Source organism: Mobula hypostoma, chromosome 7, assembly GCF_963921235.1.
Source record: "Mobula hypostoma chromosome 7, sMobHyp1.1, whole genome shotgun sequence".
Taxonomy (NCBI): Eukaryota; Metazoa; Chordata; class Chondrichthyes; order Myliobatiformes; family Myliobatidae; genus Mobula; species Mobula hypostoma.
Window position 1 is genome coordinate 138,329,087 of NC_086103.1, and position 27,171 is coordinate 138,356,257.

At 42.8% G+C, this 27,171-nt stretch overlaps 1 protein-coding gene across 2 annotated transcripts in view; it reads right to left on the minus strand.

The window, feature by feature from the left end:
- The window catches only part of gucy1a2 (guanylate cyclase 1, soluble, alpha 2), a 167,878-nt gene that overhangs the window by 87,182 nt on the left and 53,525 nt on the right, over positions 1 to 27,171 (minus strand). For both annotated transcript variants that reach the window (XM_063052867.1, XM_063052868.1), the window contains exon 4: positions 15,397 to 16,115. In XM_063052867.1, the coding sequence (XP_062908937.1) occupies positions 15,397 to 16,115 (719 nt within the window). The remainder of the gene's footprint in view (positions 1 to 15,396; positions 16,116 to 27,171) is intronic.

Consider the following 27,171-nt stretch of genomic DNA (forward strand, 5'->3'; position numbering starts at 1 on the left):
TTGACTTCTAATTTTTCCTCCCGCCTGTTTTGGACAACGCTACAACGTTAAAAGATCATAAATGTTCTGGCACCAGTTCTTTAGGCCGGGGTACGGGAAATATTGTAGAATTTCCTCCCTTATTTCTTTTAACTACCAGGAGTATATTTCAACTGGGCCTGACAAATTTTTCATCCCATTCAATATTTCACACATGTCCTCCTTAACTACATCATAATACTGGCTCCCTCATCTCTAGTGACAGCCGTGAAGCATTCACTAAGAACAGAAGCAGATGCTCATGAATTGAAATAATTTAAAAGAGCATTAGCAAGGTAATCTGTGTGTGGAACTAGGAGGTGTGGGCAAAGTCCTATGAGAATTCTTCTTCACTGTATTCACCAAGGAAGATACTGAGTTCAGGAAAGGATGCATTGATAGTCTGAACCATGTGAGTGTTAAAAAGGTGTTGGATGTCTAAAGGGTGGATAAATTCCCCAGGCTGTATGAAATCTATTCGGAATGCTATGAGAAACATCGGAGGAAATTGTTGGCTCCCTGTTGGAAATTTTTGTCTCTTTGTCATCCATGGGCAAGGTACCAGAAAACTGGAGGATAGCTAATGTTCTTCCTTTATTTAAGATGAGCAGCAGGGATAAAGCGAGTTTATTGTCATATGCAAAAGTATATGTATGCACAAGTGTAATGGAAAAACTTCCTTGCAGCAGCGAATGGAAGGTGAAAAGATGACATGGTCCAGATGATAGGCATCTCTGATGGTCTCTGCCTTCTTGAGACAGCCCCCACCAGTAGATAAGACAGGTAAATATAGGGTAGGGAAAGTATGGAAAAAATTCCAGAGATGAGTTTTTGTTAGATTTAGAAAGCCGGGGACTGTTTAGGGATGATCGGCATGGCCATGTATAGGGGAAATCCTATCTCACCAATTTGATTTTTTTTGAGTTAATTGAAAAGGCAAGAAGGTATATGTTGGCTATACGGACATAAGTTAAGATATTTGACAATGTCCCGCATAACAGGCAGGTCCAGAAGTTTAAATCATGCAAGATCCAAGGAGAGCTGGCCGTGTGGATCCAAAATTGAGGCAGAGGGGAGTGGTGAAAGGATACTTCCCTGATTTGAAAGATTTGCTGTCAGAAAAGTATTCATTCAATACAGGTTTTGTTAATTTTGGATTTTCTTTTATTTTTAATTTCCTTTCGTGTTTTTTTGATTTTCTGGTTGGCTGCCAGTGACTAGTGGTGTGCTGCAGAGGTCAGTGTTGAGACAGCTTCTTTTCACGTAACACGTGAATGATTTGGTTGAAAATATTGACGGCTTTATGGCCAGGTCTGCAGATGATACAAAGGTGGTTAGAAGGGCAGTTAGTGTTAAAGAAGCAGTGTATCAGCAGAAGAACTTAGACAGATTGAGGGAATGGGCAAAGAAGTGGCAGATGGAGTATAGTGTAGGGCAGTCTATCTTCTTGCACTTTGACAGAAGAAATAAAGGTGTGGACTATTTTGTAAATGGGAAGAAAATTGATAAATGAGAGGTGCCGAGCATCTTGGGAGTCCTTGTGCAGGATTCCCTAAAGGTTAACTTGCAGGTTGAGTCGATGGCAAGGAAGGCAAATGCAACGTTAGCATTCATTTCAAGAGGACTAGAATACATAGAAACATAGAAACATAGAAAATAGGTGCAGGAGTAGGCCATTCGGCCCTTCGAGCCTGCACCGCCATTTATTATGATCATGGCTGATCATCCAACTCAGAACCCCGCCCCAGCCTTCCCTCCATACCCCCGGATCCCCGTAGCCACAAGGGCCATATCTAACTCCCTCTTAAATATAGCCAATGAACTGGCCTCAACTGATTCCTGTGGCAGAGAATTCCACAGATTCACCACTCTCTGTGTGAAGAAGTTTTTCCTAATCTCGGTCCTAAAAGGCTTCCCCTTTATCCTCAAACTGTGACCCCTCGTTCTGGACTTCCCCAACATCGGGAACAATCTTCCTGCATCTAGCCTGTCCAATCCCTTTAGGATTTTATACGTTTCAATCAGATCCCCCCTCAATCTTCTAAATTCCAACGAGTACAAGCCCAGTTCATCCAGTCTTTCTTCATATGAAAGTCCTGCCATCCCAGGAATCAATCTGGTGAACCTTCTTTGTACTCCCTCTATGGCAAGGATGTCTTTCCTCAGATTAGGGGACCAAAACTGCACACAATACTCCAGGTGTGGTCTCACCAAGGCCTTGTACAACTGCAGTAGTACCTCCCTGCTCCTGTACTCGAATCCTCTCGCTATAAATGCCAGCATACCATTCGCCTTTTTCACCGCCTGCTGTACCTGCATGCCCACTTACAATGTCTGGTGTATAATGACACCCAGGTCTCATTGCACCTCCCCTTTTCCTAATCAGCCACCATTCAGATAATAATCTGTTTTCCTATTTTTGCCACCAAAGTGGATAACTTCACATTTATCCACATTAAATTGCATCTGCCATGAATTTGCCCACTCACCCAACCTATCCAAGTCACTCTGCATCCTCTTAGCATCCTCCTCACAGCTAACACTGCCACCCAGCTTCGTGTCATCCGCAAACTTGGAGATGCTGCATTTAATTCCCTAATCCAAGTCATTAATATATATTGTAAACAACTGGGGTCCCAGCACTGAGCCTTGCGGTACCCCACTAGTCACCGCCTGCCATTCTGAAAAGGTCCCGTTTATTCCCACTCTTTGCTTCCTGTCTGCTAACCAGTTCTCCGTCCACATCAATACCTTACCCCCAATACCATGTGCTTTAAGTTTGCACACTAATCTTCTGTGTGGGACCTTGTCAAAAGCCTTTTGAAAATCCAAATATACCACATCCACTGGTTCTCCCCTATCCACTCTACTGGTTACATCCTCAAAAATTTCTATGAGATTCGTCAAACATGATTTTCCCTTCACAAATCCATGCTGACTTTGTCCGATGATTTCACCGCTTTCCAAATGTGCTGTTATCACATCTTTGATAACTGACTCCAGCAGTTTCCCCACCACCGACGTTAGGCTAACCAGTCTATAATTCCCCGGTTTCTCTCTCTCTCCTTTTTTAAAAAGTGGGGTTACATTAGCCACCCTCCAATCCTCAGGAACTAGTCCAGAATCTAACGAGTTTTGAAAAATTATCACTAATGCGTCCACTATTTCTTGGGCTACTTCCTTAAGCACTCTAGGATGCAGACCATCTGGCCCTGGGGATTTATCTGCCTTCAATCCCTTCAATTTACCTAACACCACTTCCCTACTAACAAGTATTTCGCTCAGTTCCTCCATCTCACTGGACCCTCTGTCCCCTACTATTTCTGGAAGATTATTTATGTCCTCCTTAGTGAAGACAGAACCAAAGTAATTATTCAATTGGTCTGCCATGTCCTTGCTCCCCATAATCAATTCACCTGTTTCTGTCTGTAAGGGACCTACATTTGTCTTTACCAGTCTTTTCCTTTTTACATATCTATAAAAGCTTTTACAGTCAGTTTTTATGTTCCCTGCCAGTTTTCTCTCATAATCTTTTTTCCCCTTCCTAATTAAGCCCTTTGTCCTCCTCTGCTGAACTCTGAATTTCTCCCAGACCTCAGGTGAGCCACTTTCTCTGGCTAATTTGTATGCTTCTTCTTTGGAATTGATACTATCCCTAATTTCTCTTGTTAGCCACGGGTGCACTACCTTCCTTGATTTATTCTTTTGCCAAACTGGGATGAACAATTGTTGTAGTTCATCCATGCAACCTTTAAATGCTTGCCATTGCATATCCACCGTCAATCCTTTAAGTGTCATTTGCCAGTCTATCTTAGCTAATTCACGTCTCATACCTTCAAAGTTACCCCTCTTTAAGTTCAGAACCTTTGTTTCTGAATTAACTATGTCACTCTCCATCTTAATGAAGAATTACATAGAAACATAGAAAATAGGTGCAGGAGTAGGCCATTCGGCCCTTCGAGCCTGCACCTCCATTTATTATGATCATGGCTGATCATCCAACTCAGAACCCCGCCCCAGCCTTCCCTCCATACCCCCTGACCCCTGTAGCCCAAGGGCCATATCTAACTCCCTCTTAAACATAGCCAATGAACTGGCCTCAACAGTTTGCTGTGGCAGAAAATTCCACAGATTCACCACTCTCTGTGTGAAGAAGTTTTTCCTAATCTCAGTCCTAAAAGGCTTCCCCTCTATCCTCAAACTGTGACCCCTCGTTCTGGACTTCCCCAACATCGGGAACAATCTTCCTGCATCTAGCCTGTCCAATCCCTTTAGGATCTTATACGTTTCAATCAGATCCCCCCTCAATCTTCGAAATTCCAACGAGTACAAGCCCAGTTCATCCAGTCTTTCTTCATATGAAAGTCCTGCCATCCCAGGAATCAATCTGGTGAACCTTCTTTGTACTCCCTCTATGGCAAGGATGTCTTTCCTCAGATTAGGGGACCAAAACTGCACATCATACTCCAGGTGTGGTCTCACCAAGGCCTTGTACAACTGCAGTAGTACCTCCCTTTCCTGTACTCGAATCCTCTCGCTATAAATGCCAGCATACCATTCGCCTTTTTCACCGCCTGCTGTACCTGCATGCCCACTTTCACTGACTGGTGTATAATGACACCCAGGTCTCGTTGCACCTCCCCTTTTCCTAATCGGCCACCATTCAGATAATAATCTGTTTTCCTATTTTTGCCACCAAAGTGGATAACTTCACATTTATCCACATTAAATTGCATCTGCCATGAGTTTGCCCACTCCCCCAACCTATCCAAGGCACCCTGCATCCTCTTAGCATCCTCTTCACTGCTAACACTGCCACCCAGCTTCGTGTCATCCGCAAACTTGGAGATGCTGCATTTAATTCCCTCATCCAAGTCATTAATATATATTGTAAACAACTGGGGTCCCAGCACTGAGCCTTGCGGTACCCCACTAGTCTCCGCCTGCCATTCTGAAAGGGTCCCGTTTATTCCCACTCTTTGCTTCCTGTCTGCTAACCAATTCTCCACCCACACCAATACCTTACCCCCAATACCGTGTGCTTTAAGTTTGCACACTAATCTCCTGTGTGGGACCTTGTCAAAAGCCTTTTGAAAATCCAAATATACCACATCCACTGGTTCTCCCCTATCCACTCTACTAGTTACATCCTCAAAAAATTCTATGAGATTCGTCAGACATGATTTTCCTTTCACAAATCCATGCTGACTTTGTCCAATCATTTCACCGCTTTCCAAATGTGCTGTTATCACATCCTTGATAACTGACTCCAGCAGTTTCCCCACCACCGACGTTAGGTTAACCGGTCTATAATTCCCCGGTTTCTCTCTCCCTCCTTTTTTAAAAAGTGGGGTTACATTAGCCACCCTCCAATCCTCAGGAACTAGTCCAGAATCTAACGAGTTTTGAAAAATTATCACTAATGCATCCACTATTTCTTGGGCTACTTCCTTAAGCACTCTAGGATGCAGACCATATTATTCCACCATATTATGGTCACTCTTACCCAAGGGGCCTCTCACGACAAGATTGCTAATTAACCCTTCCTCATTGCTCAAAACCCAGTCCAGAATAGCCTGCTCTCTAGTTGGTTCCTCGACATGTTGGTTCAAAAAACCATCCCGCATACATTCCAAGAAATCCTCTTCCTCAGCACCTTTACCAATTTGGTTCACCCAATCTACATGTAGATTGAAGTCACCCATTATAACTGCTGTTCCTTTATTGCACACATTTCTAATTTCCTGTTTAATACCATCTCTGACCTCATTACTACTGTTAGGTGGCCTGTACACAACTCCCACCAGCGTCTTCTGCCCCTTAGTGTTACGCAGCTCTACCCATATCGATACAATAGCAAGGATGTAATGCTGAGGCTTTTTAAGGCATTGGTCAGACTGCACTTGGAGTATTGTGAGCAGTTTTGGGCCCCTTATCTAACAAAGGATGTGCTAGCATAGGAGACAGTCTAGAAGAGGTTCACAAGAATGATCCCAGGAATGAAAGGATTAAAATATATGGAGCATTTGACCCCTCTGGGCCTGTGCTCGCTAGAGTTTTGAAGAATGAGGGGACATATCATTGAAACCACGCAAGTATTGAAATGTCTGGATAGAGTGGATGTGGAGAGGATGTTTCCTATAGTGGGGGAGTCTGGGATCAGAGGGCACAACCTCAGAACTGAGGTAAGTCCATTTAGAACAGACATGAGGAATAATTTCTTTAGCCTGTTGTTGGTGAATCTGTGGAATTCATTGGGTATATTTATGATGGAGTTTGATAGGTTCTTGATTAATCAAGGCATCAAAGATTATGGGGAGGAGACAGAAGAATGGGGTTGAGTGGAATAATAAATCAGCTATGATGGAATGGCAGAGCAGACTCAATGGGCCAAAGAGACAAATTCTGCTCCCAGGTCTTATCTGGCAGTAGTTCTGTTTTTCATCCACTTTCCTTTCTTGCCTATTTCACTTTTAATTTCAACACTACACCTTCTGAGTTCTTTCCAGCCTTTCACTGGTATTAAGTTCTTAATATCTGACATACAGAACCCTATTGTTGCCAGGTTTACATTGCTCCACAAATGCTTCTAGAAGAAAAAATATATCAAAGCAGCCAAGTTCTAATGAATAGAACAGAATTTATAAACACTAAGAGAACATCAAGACTGCGCTCTTTACAATTCACACTGTAATTAATTGCTTGCTGATTCACTCCAGGTGCTTCTAAATACAAACAGGGCAAATTTGCAGGTGTTCTTAATTGTTTAATTCCACCTTTTAATGATCAATTAAACCAAAGAACAGCTCAGATGTCAGAGAGTGGTTTGGTAACTATAGAAAGATGTTTAAAAAGTTATTTATGAAATTTGGCCAAAGCATTCAGATTCTGTTGTATATTATCCTGATACAGTTGAAAAAGAATGTTTTAATAAATATATGCATTTATATATTGTCTTTCATATCCTTTGTATATTTTATACTTTAAAGCATACAAGCATATGAAAGACAATATTTAAATGGAAGTATAAAGGAAGCATACTTTAAGTTTTCCAGATTCTGAAGGATCAGCCATCCTTAATTTTATAGAATGGATGTCCACCCACGTACCAATATTTTACACCTCTTTTTGTTAGATGATCACTGGGGAGCTGAGAAAGTGCTCCAGTTTGCCACACCCCAATCATTTTTCCAAGGTGCTTTGCATAATGTTATCATTGCATGGTTATCACCAAGAAAATATTCATGCACACTAGCTTTGGCATTGCAATGTGCGATCCCAGATAGAGTGGCACTAGGTTATTGTATTCATGGCTATGATTAATGGGCTTTTGAACACAAAAGGAGTCAAATGATATGAGGATCAAGTAGGAAAACAGCAAAACAAGAAGAATTTGTGATGTTATTGAATGGTGGAGAGGACTTGGAGTCTTCATATCCTTCTCCTGTTTCAATTTCTTATCTCCTTGCTCAACAATGGAGGGTTTCATTGCAAAATTCTGTCTGCCTCAAATTTTAACCCCACATATACATTTCACCATGGGCATCACTGTTGTATGATGCAACTAAAAACATAAGCACGAGGTTCATTATAGTGCCAGGGAGGATTAATCGGCAGAGAGATGGACATTAGTGCGTGAAAGCAGGAAAAAGTTGCAAAATGATTGAGACATTTGGATTGTGTTAGCAAACAAAATTGTACAATATTAGAAAATGGCAAACTAAGATGTTCTACAAGGAGTATAAAGACCAATTTAGAATATGTTTATGTATATAAATGAAATGTAGTCAAAAAGGCTGGTAAACTAAAAGTATAAAGGGTAGGACTGATGTTGTGGCAATAAGAAAAAATTATTTTCAAAATAGGTTGGGTGTATAATATTCATGTGATCAGAAAGGATTTGAAAACACTGAGCTCAGATGGCAATAGTAATTACTTACTTCATGCGAACCCCCAGTATGCCTACGTGGTTTTACCTGATGGGCGGGAGGACACGGTCTCCATCCGCGACCTGGCGCCCGCAGGAGCTCCGGGCCCCTACCCTGAACACTCCGTGATGACTATTGACCCCGTACCCACCAATGTATTTACCTACAAGACATCGTGCACCCCAAACCCTATACAGACACCACACGACACTCACATACCGGGCGCGACGCACATGCACGAGGGATTACCGATGCCTAACGTGCTGGCACCTGAAGTCAGGCCAGAGCCAGCACAACCGCCATCACCGGTGCAATCACCGCCGGTGCTACGTAGATCACAGCGACGGACTCGACCGCCTGATAGACTTGACCTGTAAATATACTTCTTGTAAATATTGTCCGTCACTTCACCCCGCAGGCCTCTTTTTAAAAAAAAAGGAGGGGTGAATGTGGTAAACCATGTATATATGTTGTAACTGGGTTACCTGTCTGGACACACCTCTCTGCTGACTGCCCCTGTGACTCCTCCCACAGAGTCCTGTATAAAGGTGTTCACCTTGCCCCTCCCCCTCAGTCCGGGGCAGACACTCACCGTGGAGGTCGTATTGTACAGCGAATAAAAGCCTTTCAGTATTTTACCAAACCTCAGTCTTTTGGAGTAATTGAAGGTGCTTCAGTCCCCCAGGACATAAGACTACTGAACTCCTTATCACCACCCAGGTCTTATCACACAGGAAGCAAAGAGCATTATACTGTTTAATTTTTAACTTGCGCCGTACCTTATTATTTGTGAATTTATTTGTGGTATATTACTTTATGTGTTAGGTGTGTGAGTTATATGTACTGTGTGGTACACCTTGGTCCGGAGGAACATTGTTTCGTTTCATGGTATACATGAAGGTAGATGAATGACAATAAACTGAACTTGAACTTGGACTTGAAATTCTGCCTAATTCTGTTTTATTTTCTGGATTCCCTGTGACTACTTAGGTAACTCATTCATTTTCCCTCTTCCTCGTTCCTCAAGCTATTTCTCAGCTGGGTGTCTGTAAAGTTTCTTATTTATGCTATCAATTTGTCTACATCACTGTGAAGCTGTTTGCATTCAGATCAATTTCATTTTGTTTTCACTACATGTCCCCCGCTCTGGTCCTAACTCTAGTACCACTTCTCTACTATTTAGTCTCAGGGGTATAACGACCTCTTGGAACAAGGTGTCCATGTAACCTTCCCACTTCCTGAAGTACCGCCATGTCCAAATCTCAAACTTTTCACTCATCAACTCTGAGCCAAAGCTACTGGAGCTGCAGAGTGTTACTATTGATGTGGACACTTGTGGAACACAATCTAACCTGTGATGCCCAAACAAACTAAGTTCATTCCTTTAATTTAATGAAGTTAGCAGCTGGCTATTTATCCTCATTCTTAATATTTTTATTAGTCACTAAACTAATTTCAGAACAGCAGATTTAATTAAGTGTATGTAGTAGGCTATAACACTGGGAAGGAACATAACAGTCATAAAAAAGGTCCACTTCTTACCACTTTCATTGTTGAGTTGGGTTGAAAGCCTGCTTCCATGCTGAATTTCTTGTTACCTAACGCTGGTTATAAAAATTGCCTCCCATCATAAACACTGGCAAAGTTGCCGCAGAGCTGTGCTGCGGTCTATCCATATTTATGGACAAAGATCTTTTTACAAACTGCAAGGCTGAGGCACCCAGGCAGCCTATTCTCAGCTCCCCTCTCCACAGGTAGAAAGGCACTTCAAGTTTCTTCCTGAGATTCAGATAGACTTGCATCTCTGCCATTGAGGAGTTTCTCCTCCACATCCTACAGAAATTATCTAGGCCACTGTCATGCTCAGTATTTCTAAGGAAGTGTCACAAGCAGAAATTCAATAAAGTGGAGGCAGACTTTGAATTCCATTCAACCGTCAGACTACATTCCTGTGCATCAGAAGGAATTTGCTTAACAAAGGTGTGTGTGTGTGTGTGTGTGTGTAATGGATTTCTCAGGGCTGCTGGCAAAGGATTAAACATACTGTAGAACATAGAATAATGTAGTAGTACAGGAACAGGCCCTTCAGCCCACAATCATCTGCCAAACCAAATAAATTAGTAATTAAATACCCATCTAAAGTAATCCCTTCAGCCCATGCAATGCCCATATCCCTCCATTCTCTGCACATTCGCACGCATAAGAACCACTGTTGAGATGGATAATTAGAAGCTTTACAACATTGCTAAATACATCTGCAGTTATTGAATACAGCATTGCTAAATACTGCCTAGATGAACTACAATGGACAGAATGGCCTTTCTCATCTATAATTGAGATGGATAAGCAGTAACAGTGATATACAGTAGACTGTCAGGCAGCATGCAATTTTAGACTGTTTGCCAGGTATGTGGGCAATATTACTGAACTGTACTACCTTATATTGTACTATCTTCTCCAGACAGTGGTACGATATTGCACAGGTGCTGTTGACAGGATTAGGTGTAGCTGAAATCTCCTGACAGAAATTAGCCAGGTTCCCAATATTGACTTTCCAATAGGACAAATCTCCACATCTACCTCAATCCTAACTAACAACACACATAAAAGTTACTGGTGAACGCAGCAGGCCAGGCAGCATCTCTAGGAAGAGGTACAGTCGACGTTTCAGGCCGAGACCCTTGGTCAGGCCTAACTGAAAGAAGCGTGGGAGGGAGAGGGGGAGATCCAAAATGTTAGGAGGGGAAGGGATGGAGCCAAGAGCTGGAGAGGTGATTGGCAAAGGGGATATGAGAGGATCATGGGACAGGAGGCCTAGGGAAAAAGAAAAGGGGGGGGAAACCCAGAGGATGGGCGAGGGGTATAGTGAGGGGGACAGAGGGAGAAAAAGGAGAGAGAGAAAAAGAATGTGTGTATAAAAATAAATAACGGGTGGGTTACGAGGGGGAGGTGGGGCATTAATGGAAGTTTGAGAAGTCAATGTTCATGCCATCAAGTTGGAGGCTACCCAAACAGAATATAAGGTGTTGTTCCTCCAACCTGAGTGTGGCTTCATCTTTACAGTAGAGGAGGCTGTGGATAGACATATCAGAGTGGGAATAGGACATGGAATTAAAATGTGTGGCCACTGGGAGATCCTGCTTTCTCTGGCAGACAGAGCATAGGTGTTCAGCGAAAAGATCTCCCAGTCTGCGTCGGGTCTCGCCAATATATAGAAGGCCACATCGGGAGCACCGGACGCAGTATATCACCCCAGCCTACTCACAGGTGAAGTGTCACCTCACCTGGAAGGACTGTCTGGGGCCCTGAATGGTAGTAAGGGAGGAAGTGTAAGGGTATGTGCAGCACTTGTTCCGCTTACAAGGATAAGTGCCAGGGGGGAGATCGGTGGGGAGGGATGGGGGGGACGAATGAACAAGGGAGTCACGCAGGGAGCAATCCCCGTGGAAAGCAGAGACTGGGGAGAGGGAAAGATGAGCTTAGTGGTGGTATCCTGTTGGAGGTGGAGGAAGTTACGGAGAATCATATGTTGGACCCGGAGGCTGGTGGGGTGGTAGGTGAGGACCAGGGGAACCCTATTCCTAGTGGGGTGGCATGAGGATAGAGTGAGAAGATGTGCATGAAATGGGAGAGTTGCATTTGAGAGCAGAGTTGATGGTGGAGGAAGCTGCATCTTGTTCCCATTCCAACCTCACTCCTTCCGAACGCTCTGCTCTCCGCTCCCTCCGCACTAATCCTAACCTTACTATAAAACCCGCCGATAATGGGGGTGCTGTTGTAGTTTGGCGTACTGACCTCTACCTTGCCAAGGCACAGTGACAGCTCGCGGATACCTCCTCTTGTTTATCCTTCGATCGTGACCACACTAAGGAGCACCAGGCCATTGTCTCCCACACCATCACCGACTTTATCCACTCAGGGGATCTCCTATCCACTGCTACCAGCCTTATAGTTCCCACATCTCCCACATCCCGTTTCTACCTCCTACCCAAGATCCACAAACCTGCCTGTCCTGGTAGACCTATTGTCTCAGCTTGCTCCTGCCCCACCGAACTCATTTCTGCATACCTCGACACTGGCCCCCACTGCTTTATTTTCACCGTGGATGTCCAGTCCCTATGTACCTCCATCCCCCATCAGGAAGGTCTTAAAGCTCTCCGACCAGTTCCCCTCTACCACCACTCTGCTCCGTCTAGCGGAATTAGTGCTTACTCTTAATAATTTCTCCTTTGGCTATTCCCATTTCCTCCAAACTAAAGGTGTAGCCATGGGCACCCGTATGGGTCCTAGCTATGCCTGCCTTTTTGTTGGCTTTGTGGAACAATCTATGTTCCAAACCTATCTGTCCCCCACTTTTCCTTCGCTACATCGACGACTGCATTGGCGCTGCTTCCTGCACGCATGCTGAACTCATTGACTTCATTCTCTTTGCCTCCAACTTTCACCCTGCCCTCAAGTTTACCTGGTCCATTTCCGACACCTCCCTCCCCTTTCTAGATCTTTCTGTCTCTATCTCTGGAGACAGATTATCTACCGATGTCTACTATAAGCCTACTGACTCTCACACCTATCTGGACTATTCCTCTTCTCATCCTATCTCTTGCAAAAATGCCATCCCCTTCTCACAATTCCTCCGTCTCCGCCGCATCTGCTCTCAGCTTGAGGCTTTTCATTCCAGAATGAAGGAGTTGTCCTCCTTTTTTAAAGAAAGGGGCTTCCCTTCCTACACCATCAACTCTGCTCTCAAAAGCATCTCCTCCATTTCATGCACATCTGCTCTCACTCCATCCTCCCGCCACCCCACTAGGAATAGGATTCCCCTTGCCCTCACCTACCACCCCACCAGCCTCCGAGTCCAACATATAATTCTCCGTAACTTCCACCACCTCCAACGGGATCCCACCACTGAGCACATCTTTCCCTCCCCCCCCATTTCCTGCTTTCCGCAGGGATCGCTCCCTACGCGACTCCCTTGTCCATTCGTCCCCCCCATCCCTCCCCACCGATCTCCCTCCTGGCACTTATCCTTGTAAGTGGAACAAGTGCTACACATGCCCTTACACTTCCTCCCTCACTACCATTCAGGGCCCCAGACAGTCCTTCCAGGTGAGGCGACACTTCACCTGTGAGTAGGCTGGGGTGATATACTGCGTCCGGTGTTCCCGATGTGGCCTTCTATATATTGGCGAGACCTGACACAGACTGGGAGATCATTTTACTGAACACCTACGCTCTGTGCGCCAGAGAAAGTAGGATCTCCCAGTGGCCACACAAATTTAATTCTACGTCCCATTCCCACTCTGATATGTCTATCCATGGTCTCCTCTACTGTCAACGTGAAGCCACACTTAGGTTGGAGGAACAACACCTTATATTCCGTCTGGGTAGCCTCCAACCTGATGGCATGAACATTGATTTCTCAAACTTCCACTAATGCCCACCTCCCCCTCGTACCCCATCCGTTACTTATTACTTTTTCTCTCTCTCCTTTTTCTCCCTCTGTCCCCCTCACTATACCCCTTGTCCATCCTCTGGGTTTTCCCCCCCTCCCCCTTTTCTTTCTCCCTAGGCCTCCTGTCCCATGATCCTCTCATATCCCTTCTGCCAATCAACTGTCCAGCTCTTGGCTCCATCCCTCCCCCTCCTGTCTTCTCCTATCATTTCGGATCTCCCCCTCCCCCTCCCACTTTCAAATCCCTTACTCGCTCTTCCTTCAGTTAGTCCTGATGAAGGGTTTCGGCCCGAAACGTCAACTGTACCTCTTCCTAGAGATGCTGCCTGGCCTGCTGCGTTCACCAGCAACTGTTATGTATGTTGCTTGAAATTCCAGCATCTGCCAATTTCCTCGTGTTTGCGTTTTCAATCCTAACTAGTTTGACAGGGATCAATAAGCTGTTGCTCCATCACTTAGTGACAGTTGTCTTACCTCTTTGTTAATTAGTTTGTCCTTTCATTCACAGTTGTAGTTTCTTCTCTCTCCTCTCTCAAAAATTGCCACTTGTGTATCACTCTTACACCTCTATTTTAATTCACAGATTATCCAGTGAACGATACACACACAATGCTGCAGGATCTCAGCAGACCAGGTAGCATCTAGAGAAAAGAGTACAGTTGACGTTTTGGCCCAAAATGTTGACTGTACTCTTTTCCATAGATGCTGCCTGGCCTGCTGAGTTCCTCCAGCATTTGTGCGTATTGCTCAGATTTCCAGCATCTGCGGATTTTCTCTTGTTAGTGATCCAGTGAACAACTTTATCCGAAAGAGAGTGCAGGAACTAAGGTCTGGGGGCATTATTAAGTTCAACAGGAGAACAGGGAACAGGTCAACATGAGCCAGATATTGAAGCACCAGGTTTCTGAAATATCAGATAGTAAATTTTACAGTGTATGGTATTGATATTTATATCACAGCAACTGACTATAAGTGGTTGAGTTGCTGTCTTCTGGAATATATTTTATTATTTGTTAATTTATTTGTGGTAATATTACTTTATGTGTTGTGTGTGAGTTACATGTACTGTTTTGTGTACCTTGATCCAGAGGAATATTGTTTTGTTTTGTGATATACATGTATCCATTTGAATGACAATAAACTTGACCTTGGAGATGAACTGATTATTCTGCCTATTTACAATGATTGCATACCATACAAATGTTTACTATGATCACAGAATATCATCATACTAAAATACGGATTAAAAGAAGGGTAACACACACAAAATGCTGGTGGAACTCAACAGTTCAGACAGCATCTATGGAGGAGAGTAAGCAGTTGGCATTTCAGGCCAAGACCCTTCATCAGGACCTGTTGAGTTCCTCCAGCATTTTGTGCATGTTACTCTGGATTTCCAGCATCAGTAGAATCTCTTGTTGTTTAAAAAAAAGGGTCCAGGGATATTTTCCTGCTCATGAAAGTTCTTATGCTTTGCCTCAATGAGGAGGTTCTTCTGTACTATTAAAACTAAGCAGGAATGTGAGTAACATTCCAGAAAAGGTAAAAATTGTGAAACGCTACACTATGTGTGTAATGAACATACATACTGAAGGAATGGCTAATCAGAGCTAACATAGACACCTTCAGCCCAGATATCAGCTTCATGGCAAAGAATTTCAGTTACTAATTCTCCACAGCAGGGGATGTAACAGAACAAAGTTGGTGTTCTTCTACAAGCTGTATTCTGTCAAAAAGATAAACTAGCTGAAGAGATAGCACAACTGTGAGCATCAACCATCTGTGAAATACAGAAATGATGAATATAACAAACTCAGGCTGCCAAGAGATGAATCTCATGAGCTATGTTATAAGACCCTATTGGTGCTCTAGACAAAGCCTGACCCTATATAAAAAATGTCATTTGAGAACTGCCAGAGAGCTTTTTCAACAGCTCCAGATTCAATAATTTTGTCCTCTTAAGGCATCCTTGAGCAAAAACCAATTCATTGCACTTACTTTGTCTTGACTTTCTAATCCAGTACCATCTGGCTTGGTTCGAATAACAAATGGTGTGGATAGCCTTGACAGAATCCATTGAAAAGTACAACAAATCTTTGGTGAAGCTATTTCAAAGCAGTCCTGGAATTTCAGAACCTTATGTATGTCACACTTCAGTTGTTTCCTGAGCCCTTCTCCAAGCTGAAGAATTAACATATTTGGATCAAACATCAAATGAAACGGGAAAACTCTGCAAAAAGTGCTTATGCTTATCCTTAGATCAGATGGGGAGTGGGTTAGTCCCTGTGGAACTAAGTTCACATTTGTTGCATCATTATAGACTTTGATAATGAAGGTTAGGCAATTGCTCTGGTTTATGCCATCAGAGGTCAAGGTTTCGGGGACGTTGACCATTTGCTCCACATCAACTTCCATCTGATAGATTTTCAGTGCTGCAGCTTTGATCAGTCCAGGCATTGCAAATCCAATAATTTTCTGTGGATAAAAGTAATGTAGCTTCAAAGTACCGTCAGGGAGTTCCTTGCATAGGAAAGAAGGGGATTCAAACTTATCATGTTTACTTCTTGATATTCTTGCATTCTCCAGCAAAGCATCAAAACCCCCAAAGAATTCCTGTAATGTACTGCCCACTGCCCGAAGGACTCTTTCATTCTCTTCGAAACAGATGCAGAACAACTCTTCACCAAATTTTGCTTGCAATTCTTCAAACTTCAAACCTGGAAAGGACAAAGGGATTAGGGAAAGTCACCATTAAATAATATATTTTTCACTGGGCTGCATCAAATAAATTTATAAGCTACAAAAAAAAACCCTGCAGCAAAAATCAGCAAATGTTTACAAAGTACATAGATTTGAAGAAAGAATCCTATGTTTATAAAAGTCAGTATTACAAGATGTGGAAATTATTCAATTTACATCATGCAATGTTGGCATCGATACTCCCGACAGTGATTACATTACAGCTCCTACTGTGGATCTCAATCCAGCAATATGATTTAGTTAACCTTTATTGAAAGGGGCATGGATTATTAATGTAAGGATGTTCTGCTGTAATAAGTTGAACTCACACTTGGGCTGCTGCGTACAGTTTTGATGTTGTTATCTTGTGGAAGAACATACATTCCTATACAAAGGTTCATAAGCATAACTCTCTAGATAAGGAGCCTGTCTCACAAGGAGATATTGAAAAGAATGGGACTATGTTCTCTGGTGTTTAGGAGGATAGCAGATAAGCTTATTGAAAGGTGTAATATTCTTAGAGAGTTTGACCAGGGTAGATGGTGAGAAAGATGGTTTCCTGTTTGAGGTTTGTTGTCTCAATTGAGGGGAGCAGCCATTTAAGAGTGGGATGAGGAGAAATTATAAAGAGAACTCATTAACCTAAAGAATAGTAGATGCTCAACTGTTGCAGACATTCAAGACGAAAACAAGTAGGTCCTTGTATGTAAAGGGAATCAATAGAAAAAAGCAACGGACAGAAGAGTGAACATGGTGTCAAATTTCACCTGCAGCCCTACTTACTGGCTGTGCAGGTTTAAAGGCCAGTTTCTAATCTTATTGCTTATACTATTATAGTTTTAATCTTTATGCAGTAAAACTCATTAATGTTTGAATTTGTCCACTTCTTCAACCATTAATCTATTGAGCTCTTCCAATGAGATTGCAGATTAAACTAATTATGCTTCTATATTTCCTTTACCCAAATTTATTTGGCATAAATTCATGAAAGACAGATTAGACATATTGTTTCAATCATTTAGATTTGGATTCAGTGACAATTCCATCAATTGAAATGCTATTAAGCCATTGCACTAACCAGTTAAAACAGAATGTATTGGATATACTCAGCTGCTCAGCCAGCATCTGTGGAGACAGAAACAGCTAATGTTTCAAGTTAATGACCTACAGATTGAAGGATGACCTCCTGATGAAAGGGCATCAATCTGAAATTTTAACTGTTCCTCACTCTCTGCAAATACCACCCAATTTAGAAACATAGAAAACCTACAGCACAATATAGGCCCTTTGGGCCACAAAGCTGTGCCGAACGTGTCCTTACCTGAGAAATTAGCTAGAGTTACCCATAGCCCTCTATTTTTCTGAGCTCCATGTACCTGTCCAGGAGTCTTTTAAAAGACCCTATTGTATCCGCCTCCACCACTGTCGCCAGCAGCCCATTCCACACACTCACCACTCTCTGCGTAAAAAAAACACACCCTGACATCTCCTCTGTACCTACTTCAAAGCACCTTAAAACTGTTCCCTCTTGTGCTAGCAATTCCAGCCCTGGGAAAAAGCCTCTGACTATCCACACAATCAAAGCCTCTCATCATCTTATACACCTCTATCAGGTCACCTCTCATCCTCTGTCGCTCCAAGGAGAAAAGGCCGAGTTCACTCAGCCTATCTCATAAGGCATGCTTCCCAATCCAGGCAACATCCTTGTAAATCTCCTTTGCCCCCTTTCTATGGCTTCCACATCCTTCCTGTAGTGAGGCAACCAGAACTGAGCACAGTACTCCAAGTGGAGTCTGACCAGGTTCCTTTATAGCTGCAACATTACCTTTCGGCTCCTAAACTCAATCCCACGACTGATGAAGGCCAATGCGCCGTGTGTTTTCTTAACCACAGACTCAAACTGCGCAGCTGCTTTGAGTGTCCTATGGACTCGGACCCCAAGATCCCTCTGATCCTCCACACTGCCAAGAGTCTTACCATTAATACTATATTCTGTCATCATATTTGACCTACCAGAATGAACCACTTCACACTTACCTGGGTTGAACTACATCTGTCACTTCTCAGCCAAGTTTTGCATCCTATCAATGTCCCGCTGTAACCTCTGACAGCCCTCCACACTATCCACAACATCCCCAACCTTTGTGTCATCAGCAAATTTACTAACCCATCCTTCCACTTCCTCATCCAGGTCATTTATAAAAATCACGAAGAGTAGGGGTCCCAGAACAGATCCTTGAGGCACACCACTGGTTACCAGCCTCCATGTAGAATATGGCCCGTCTACAACCACTCTTTGACTTCTGTGGGCAAGCCAGTTCTGGATCCACAAAGCAATGTCCCCTTGGATCCCATGCCTCCTTACTTTCTCAATAAGCCTGGCATGGGGTTCCTTATCAAATGCCTTGCTGAAATCTATATACACTACATGTACTGCTCTTCCTTCATCAATGTGTTTAGTCACATCCTCAAAAAATTCAATCAGGCTGATAGGGCACGGCCTGCCTTTGACAAAGCCATGCTGACTATTCCTAATCATATTACACCTCTCCAAATGTTCATAAATCCTGCCTCTCAGGATCTTCTCCATCAACTTGCCAACCACTGAAGTAAGACTCACTGGTCTATAATTTCCTGGGCTATCTCTACTCCCTTTCTTGAATAAGGGAACAACATCCACAACCCTCCAGTTCTCCTCTCCCATCACCATTGATGATGCAAAGATTATCGCCAGAGGCTCAGCAATCTCCTCCCTTGCTTCCCACAGTAGCCCGGGGTACATTTCATCCGGTCCCGGTGACTTATCCAACTTGATGTTTTCCCAAAGCTCCAGCACAACTCCTTCTTAACATCTACATGCTCAAGCTTTTCAGTCCACTCTAAGTCTTCCCTACAATAGCCAAGATCCTATTCTGTATTGAATACTGAAGCAAGGTATTCATTAAGTACCTCTGCTATCTTCCCCGTTTCCATACATACTTTTCCACTGTCACACTTGATTGGTCCTATTCTCTCACGTCTTATCCTCTTGTTCTTCACATACTTATAGAATACCTTGGGGTTTTCCTTAATCCTGCTTGCCAAGGCCTTCTCATGGCCCATTCTGGCTCTCCTAATTTCTTTCTCAAGCTCCTTCCTGCCATCTCTATCAATGCCTAGTTTTTTGAACCTTTCTTAAGATCTTCTTTTCTTCTTGACTAGATTCACAACAGCCTTTATACACCATGGTTCCTGTACCCTACCATTCTTTCCCTGTCTCATTGGAATGTACCTATGCAGAACTCCATGCAAATATCCCCTGAACATTTGCCACATTTCTTCCATACGTTTGCCTGAGAATATCTGTTCCCAATTTATGCTTCCAAGTTTTTGCCTGATAGCCTCATATTTCCCCTTACTCCAATTAAATGCTTTCCTAACTTGTCTGTTCCTATCCTTCTCTAATGCTATGGTAAAGGAGATAGACTTGTGATCACTATCTCCAAAATGGTCTCCCACTGAGAGATTTGACACCTGACCAGGTTCATTTCCCAATACAGCCTCTCCTCTTGTCGGCTTATCTACATATTGTCTCAAGAAACCTTCTTGAACACACTTAACAAACTCCACCCCATCTAAACCCCTCACTGTAGGGACAAGCCAATTGAAATTCAAATCTCCTGCCACAACAACCCTGTTATTATTACACCTTTCCAGAATCTGTCTCCCTATCTGCTCCTTGATGTCCCTGTCACTATTGGGTGGTCTATAAAAAACACCCAGTAGAGTTATTGACCCCTTCCCATTCCTAACTTGCACCCACAGAGACTCAGTAAACAATCCATCCATGTCTTCATCCTTTTCTGCAGCCGTGACACTATCTCTGATCAGCAGTGCCATGCCCCACCTCTTTTGCCTCCCTCCCTGTCCTTTCTGAAACATCTAAAGCCTGGCACTCTAAGTAACCATTCCTGCCCCTGAGCCATCCAAGTCTCTGTAATGGCCACAACATCATAGCTCCAAGTACTGATCCACGCTCTAAGCTCATCCACTTTGTTCATGATACTCCTTGCATTAAAATAGACACATCTCAAACCATCAGTCTGAGCGCGTCCCTTCTCTATCACCTGCCTATCCTCCCTCTCACACTGCCTACAAGCTTTCTCTATTTGTGTGCCAACCACCTCTTCCTCCGTCTCTTCAGTTTGGTTCCCACCCACCAGCAATTCTAGTTTAAACTCTCCCCAATAGCCTTAGCAAACCTCCCTGCCTGGATATTGGTCCCCCTGGGATTCAAGTGCAAACCGTCCTTTTTGTACAGGTCACTCCTACCCCAAAAGAGGTCCCAACGATCCAGAAATCTGAACCTACCCCTGGCTCCAATCCCTCAGCCATACATTTATTCTCCACCTCTCTCTATTCCTATACTCACTGTCACGTGGCATAGGCAGTAATTCTGAGATGACTACCTTTGTGGTCCTGCTTCTCAACTTCCTTCCTAATTCCCTGTAGTCTGTTTTCAGGACATCCTCACTTTTCCTGCCTATGTCGCTGGTACCAATATGTACCACTGGCTGTTCTGCTTCCCACTTCAGGACATCATGGACACGATCAGAAACATCCTGGACCCTGGCACCTGGGAGACAAACTACCATCCGTGCTTCTTTCCTGTGTCCACAGAATCGCCTGTCTGACCCACTAACTATAGAGTCCCCTATCACTGCTGCCACCCTCTTCCTTCCCCTACTCTTCCGAGCCTCTGTGCCAGAGGTGCGGCCACTGTTGCTTCCCCCAGGTAGGCCGCACCCCCCCCCAACAGTTCTCAAACAGGAGTACTTATTGTCAAGGAGTACAGCCACAGTTGTACTCTCTAGCTTCTGACTCTTGCCCTTTCCTCTCCTGACTGTTACCCACTTATCTGTGTCCCAAGGCCCCGGTGTGACTACCTGACTAAAGCTCCTCTCTATCACCTCCTCACTCTCCCTGACCAGATGAACGTCATCAAGCTGCATCTCCAGTTCCCTAACCCGGTCCCTAAGGAGCTGCAGCTTGATGCACCTGGTGCAGATGTGGCCATCTGGGAGGCTGGGAATCTCCAGGACTTCCCACATCTGGCACCGAGCACAGAACACCGGCCTCACACACATTCTTCCTGTCTGTATCCTACACATGCAACCTACCTCAACTTGACCAGTTATTGCCAAAGCCCCACTGAGCCAAAGCCTTTCTACTCCGTCGCCCGCTCTATCAGATGTCTCCTTTTAATCTCTTCTCGCTGTTCTCACTGGCTGACGTCCATGTGCAGGGTCTTGCCCCGATCAAACCACTGAAGAAATAGCCCCTAACAAACAATTTGTTAAGTATTTCCATTGTTACCTGCTACCTTACAGCATTTTGGTTCTGGAACCACAATTATTTGTTTTGAGAACCAAATAAGCCCTATCTTTACTTATCTATCCTCTCCCTGAATAGACCAAAAGACCATAAGTCATAGGAGAAGAATTGGGCCATTCGGCCCATCGAGTCTGCTCTGCCATTCCATCATGGTTGATTTATTATCTCTCTCAACCCCATTCTCTTGCCTTCTCCCCATTACATTTGATGCTCTGTCAAATTAAGAGTCAATCAACCACTGCTTTAAATATACCCAACTATTTGGACTCTACTGCTGCCTGTGGCAATGAATTCTACAGATTCACTACCCTCTGGCTCAAGAAATTACCCCCATCTCTGTTCTAAATAGACACCTCTCTATTCTGAGGCTGTACTATCTGGTCAAGGACTCCCCCCACTATAGGAAACACCCTCTCCATATCCAAACTATCTAGGCCTTTCTATATTCCATGAAATCCCCTCTTATTCTTATAAACTCCAGTAAGTGCAGGCCCAGAGTCATCAAACGCTCTTCATACATTAATCCTTTCATTTCCAGAATAGTCGTGTAAACCTCCTCAAGACCCTCTCCAATGCTAACACATCTTTTCTTAGATAAGGACCCAAAACTACTCACAATACATCAAGTGTGGTCTGATCAATGCCTCAGTATTACATCCTTGCTTTTATATTCTAGTCCTCTCAAAATTAATGCTAACATTGCATTCGCCTTCTTTAACACTGACTCAACCCACAAGGTGACCTTTAAGGAATCCTGCACAAGGACTCCCAAGTCCCTATGCATCTCAGATTTTTGAATTTAGAAAATAGTCTATGCCTTTATTCCTTCTAACAAAGTACGTTACCATATACTTCCCGACACAAAATTCCATCTGCCATTTCTTTGCTCATACTCCCAGTCTGTCTAAGTCCTTCTGCTGACTCCCTGATTCCTCAACACTACTTGTCCCTTCACCTATTTTCATATCAACAAACTTAGCCACAAAGCCGTCGATTCCATCATCTAGATCATTGACATATAACGTGAAAAGAAGCCATCCCCCAACACAAACCATGGTGGCACACAACTAGTCACCGGCAGCCAACCAGAAGAGGCCACTTTTTGCCTCCTGCCTGCCAGTCAGCCAGTCTATCCATGTCAATATCTTCCTGTAAAACAAGGGGTTCCTATCTTGTTCAGGAGCCTCATGTGTGGAAATTTATCAAAGGCCTTCTGATCAAAGTCAACAACATCCATTAACTCTCCTGTGTCTATCCTGTGTGTTACTTCCTCAAAGAATTTCAACTGATTTGTCAGGAATAAATTCTCCCTAAGGAAACCATGCTGATTTCAGCCTATTTTATCATGTGCTTCCAACTACCCCAAAACCTCATCCTTAATAATGGACTCCAACATCTTCCCAACCACCGAAGTCAGACTAATTGGCCTATAATTTCTTTTCTCCTGCCTCCCTCCCTTCTTAAAGCGTGAAGTAACATTTGAAATTTTCCAGTCCTCTGGAACAATTCCAGAATATAGTGACTCTTGAAAGATCATTACTAATGCCTCCATAATCTCTTCAGCCACCTCTTTCAGAACCCTGGGGTATAGTCCATCTGCTCCAGGTAGATTATTTACCTTCAGACCTTTCAGCTTCTTAAGCACCCTCTCTTGAGTAATAGAAACTGCACTCACTTCTGCCCCCTGACACTCTCGAATTTCTGACATATTGCTAGGGTCACTCACAGTGAAGGCTGATGGAATATATTATTAAAATTCGTCCACCATTTCTTTGTCCCTCAAAACTACCTCTCTAGCATCATTTTCCAGTGGTCTGCTATCCACTCTCTAACTTCTCACTAATTTTTTGCTATATTATATGCCCCCTCTTTTCCTTTAATGCTGTCTTTGGCTTCCCTTGTCACCCACAGTTGTGTCACCCTCCCTTTAGAATACTTCTTCATCATTTGGATGTACATATCCTGTGCCTTCCAAATTGCTCCCAGAAACTCCAACCATTGATGTTCTGTTATTATTCCTACTAGTGTGCCCTTCCATTCAACTTTGGTCAGCTCTTCTCTCATGCCTCTGTAACTGCCTTTGCTCCATTGCAATACTAATGCATCTGACTTTAGCTTCTCCCTCTCAAACTGCAGGGTAAATTCTATCATATTATAAACACTGTTTCCTAAGGGTTCCTCTACCTTAAGCTCCCTAATCAAATTTGGCTCTTTACACAACACCCATTCTAGTATTACCTCTCCCCTAGTGGGCTCAACCACAAGCTGCTCTAAAAAGCCAACTCAGGGATTCTACAAATTCTCTCTCTTAAGATCCAAAATCAGCACCGACCTGATTTTCTCAATCTACCTGCATATTGAAATTCCCCATAACTATCGTAATATTGCCCTTTTTACATGCCTTTTCTATCACCCATTGTAATTTTTTATTCCACAGCCTGGCTACTGTTCGGAGGCCTGTATATAACTCCCATTAGTATCGTTTTACCCTTGCATTTTCTTAACTCCATCCACAAGGATTCTACCATCCTCCAATTCTAGGTCACCTCTTCCGAAGGATTTGATTTCATTTTTTACCAATAGAGTTACCCCAGCCTCTCTACCTACCTGCCTGTCCTTTTGATACAATGTGTATCCTTGGATGTTAATCTCCCAGCTATGATCTTTCAACCTCAAGTCAGTGATGCTGACAACATCATACCTGCTGATCTCTAAGTGCTCTAAAAGATCATCTACTTTACCCTGTGTACTGTATGCTTTCAAATATAAAGCCTTCAATCCTGTACTCAACACCCTTTTCAATTTTGCCCCATGGTACACTTCAATTCATCCCACTGAGTGTCATTTTGCTTTATCTTCTGCCTGTCCTTCTCACATTCTCACTGGATCTTCTTATATACCAATTGCCTCATCCTCAGCCCTATCACTCCAGGTCCTAAACTCCTGCCAAATTAGGTTAAACCCTCCCCAACAGCTCTAGCAAACCTGCCTGTAAGAACATTGGTCCTCCTCGGATTCAAGTGTAACCTGTCCTTTTTGTACAGGTGACACCTTCTCCAGAAGAGATCCCAATGATCCAGAGATTACTGCCCTGGAGGTCCTGCTTTTCAGCTTTCTACCTAACTCTTCAGGACCTCCTCCCTTATGTTGCTGGTACCAATATGTACCATGACCTCCGGCTGCTCACCCTCCCCTTTAGAATGCTGTGGACCCCATCTGAGACATCCCTGATACTGGCACTTGGGAGCCAACATACCAGACAGGCGTCTCGTTCACATCCACAGCATCTCCTCTCTGCTCCTCTAATTATGCAATCCCCTATCACTACTACACTCCTCATCTCCCGTCTTTTCTTCTGAGCCACAGAGCCAGACAGTGTAAGAGAATCATTCACTTCAGCTTCCCCCATCAGCTCACGCCCCAAACAGTATCCAAAACATTATTGAAGAGAGCTCTGCACTGGCTGCCTATTCCTTTTCCGTCTCCTGACAGTCACCCACCTACCAGCCTCTTCAACTTAGGGATGACAACCTCCCTGTAGCTCCTAACTATCATCTCTTCATTCTCCTGTGTGAGTGGGAGATCATCAAGCTGCAGCTCCAGGTCCTTAACACCTGAATACCCACTCCAGAGTCTTACACTAGCAGAAAAAACATTGTGATATGTGACTGTTTCTTCCAAAGCATTAGAATTTAGATTCATAAGTTTAAGCCAAACTAGTTAATTATGTTGTAAATAGTGCAATTAATTGTGAACAAGCTATCTAAGGACTGTAAAATATTAGGTAAAATAAACAAAGAGGGAAGAACAATTTAAATTAAAGGCAGATAGGTATAACTAACATAATTCAGGGGAACATGGCTAGCATAAATATATCAAAATAGTTCTCAATCTCAAAGTCAAAATAAATTTGTATCAAAGCGAGTATATGCCACCACATTCTACTTTGAGATTTATTTTCCTGTAGGAAACTTAAATGTAGTGCATTCGTCATTCACTAAGTCTAATCACTGCCAGATGGTGATTAACAAAGTACATAGATTACAGTATTTGATTTCATAGACAAAAATAATAAGAGCAAATAAACTTGGTCTGAAGAGTGCCTTTAATTCAAGCACACTTTCAATTGTTATATTGAGGTGATATCACCAAAATGAGCATGCAGACACTCAAATCTCTCACACACACACACCCCTCCGTGTGTGTGTGTGTGTGTGTGTGTGTGTCTCTCTCTCTCTCTATATATATATATATTTCAGAAACAACTTTCATGTCCTTTTGTTTTAATGTATTTTCCCCAGAGAAAGTAGTTTCTCTGTATCTATTCTATCACATCCTCGTAAAATTCCAATGCCCTCAATCAGATCATTTGATCTTCTGTATGGAATGGAAGACTAGTTAAACTAAGTTCATATAAAGACAGTTTAAGAGTAGAAAGATACATTTATGGAAAAAAAAATCAGATCATCTTGTGGGATTTTGCATGTTCCATTATTGAAAGAGCAATAAAACCATAAATAGCATTGAACAACGACTGACCAGATCATATTAAACATTAGAATGTGCATCCATAAAGGGATAAAAAGGGATTTCAGTAAACATCGCCGTGAAGGAACTGAGAAAGCTGAGATGTAATTTAGTAAAGTGCTTAAAATCCTAAAGAATTTTCATAAATTGAATAGGGAAATAGTGTTTCCTTGGTTTACGGTCAGTAATATAAAGGCATTAACTTGAACGTACAACGTACAGAGATATTAAGATAATATTCGATATATCGAGGCTATTGTAAATATTAAAAATCTTCTTCAAAATGTAGTTACATCAGATATTATTCCATATTTTTATAACAGAATAGATAAAAATTTAAGTTGAGGAAGATACAGTGGACAAAGGGAGAACAGGGTATCTGTGTGCATTATCAGTCAAAGCAAAGTGCCAGTAACTTTTGAGTTAAAAGCTCCAATGCAAAGACATGAGCACAGGTTTACAATGCAGTACTAATTAAGTGCAGCATTCTCAGGGTTGATGTCTTTCAAATTAGATGTTAAACTGAAGTCCATATGTCTATCCTGTCCAATTTGTCGAAAGATTCCATGGCACTATTACAAAGAAAATCACGGCAGATCTCTCTGGTGTCCTAGCCAATATTAATCTTGGAACAGCATTACTAAAATAGATTATCTCATTACTTAGTGATGCTTGTCAAACACTATTATGCAGAAACTGACTGCTATGCTTCCTATTTTACAAAAGTCACCACACTTCAAATGTTCTGCTTTGGTTGATTAATATTTGAGATAAGAACCTGCGAAAGGTATGATAAAGTGCAAGATCTTTCTTTGTTGAACCCACAATGATGCTACTGAATGATAGAGCAGGCTTCAGAGATCAATTGGCCTATTTCTGCATCTGCGTCTCATGTTCTCTAAATTTCTATGTACTGCAATTGACATTTACTTCAGATCAATAGTTTTTGTGGAAAGCTACAATAAAACACAGACATTTCCCTGGGTACTTGGATCCAATAGCAATGTAACACATCTTCGTTTGTTTGATAAACATAATTTTCTTAAATGAGTTAATGCTCCTATGTTTTCCATCTTTATTAAAGTAAGTTTTCTTTTTTGATTGATGTTGTCCATCTGAATTACTGCTAAGGCA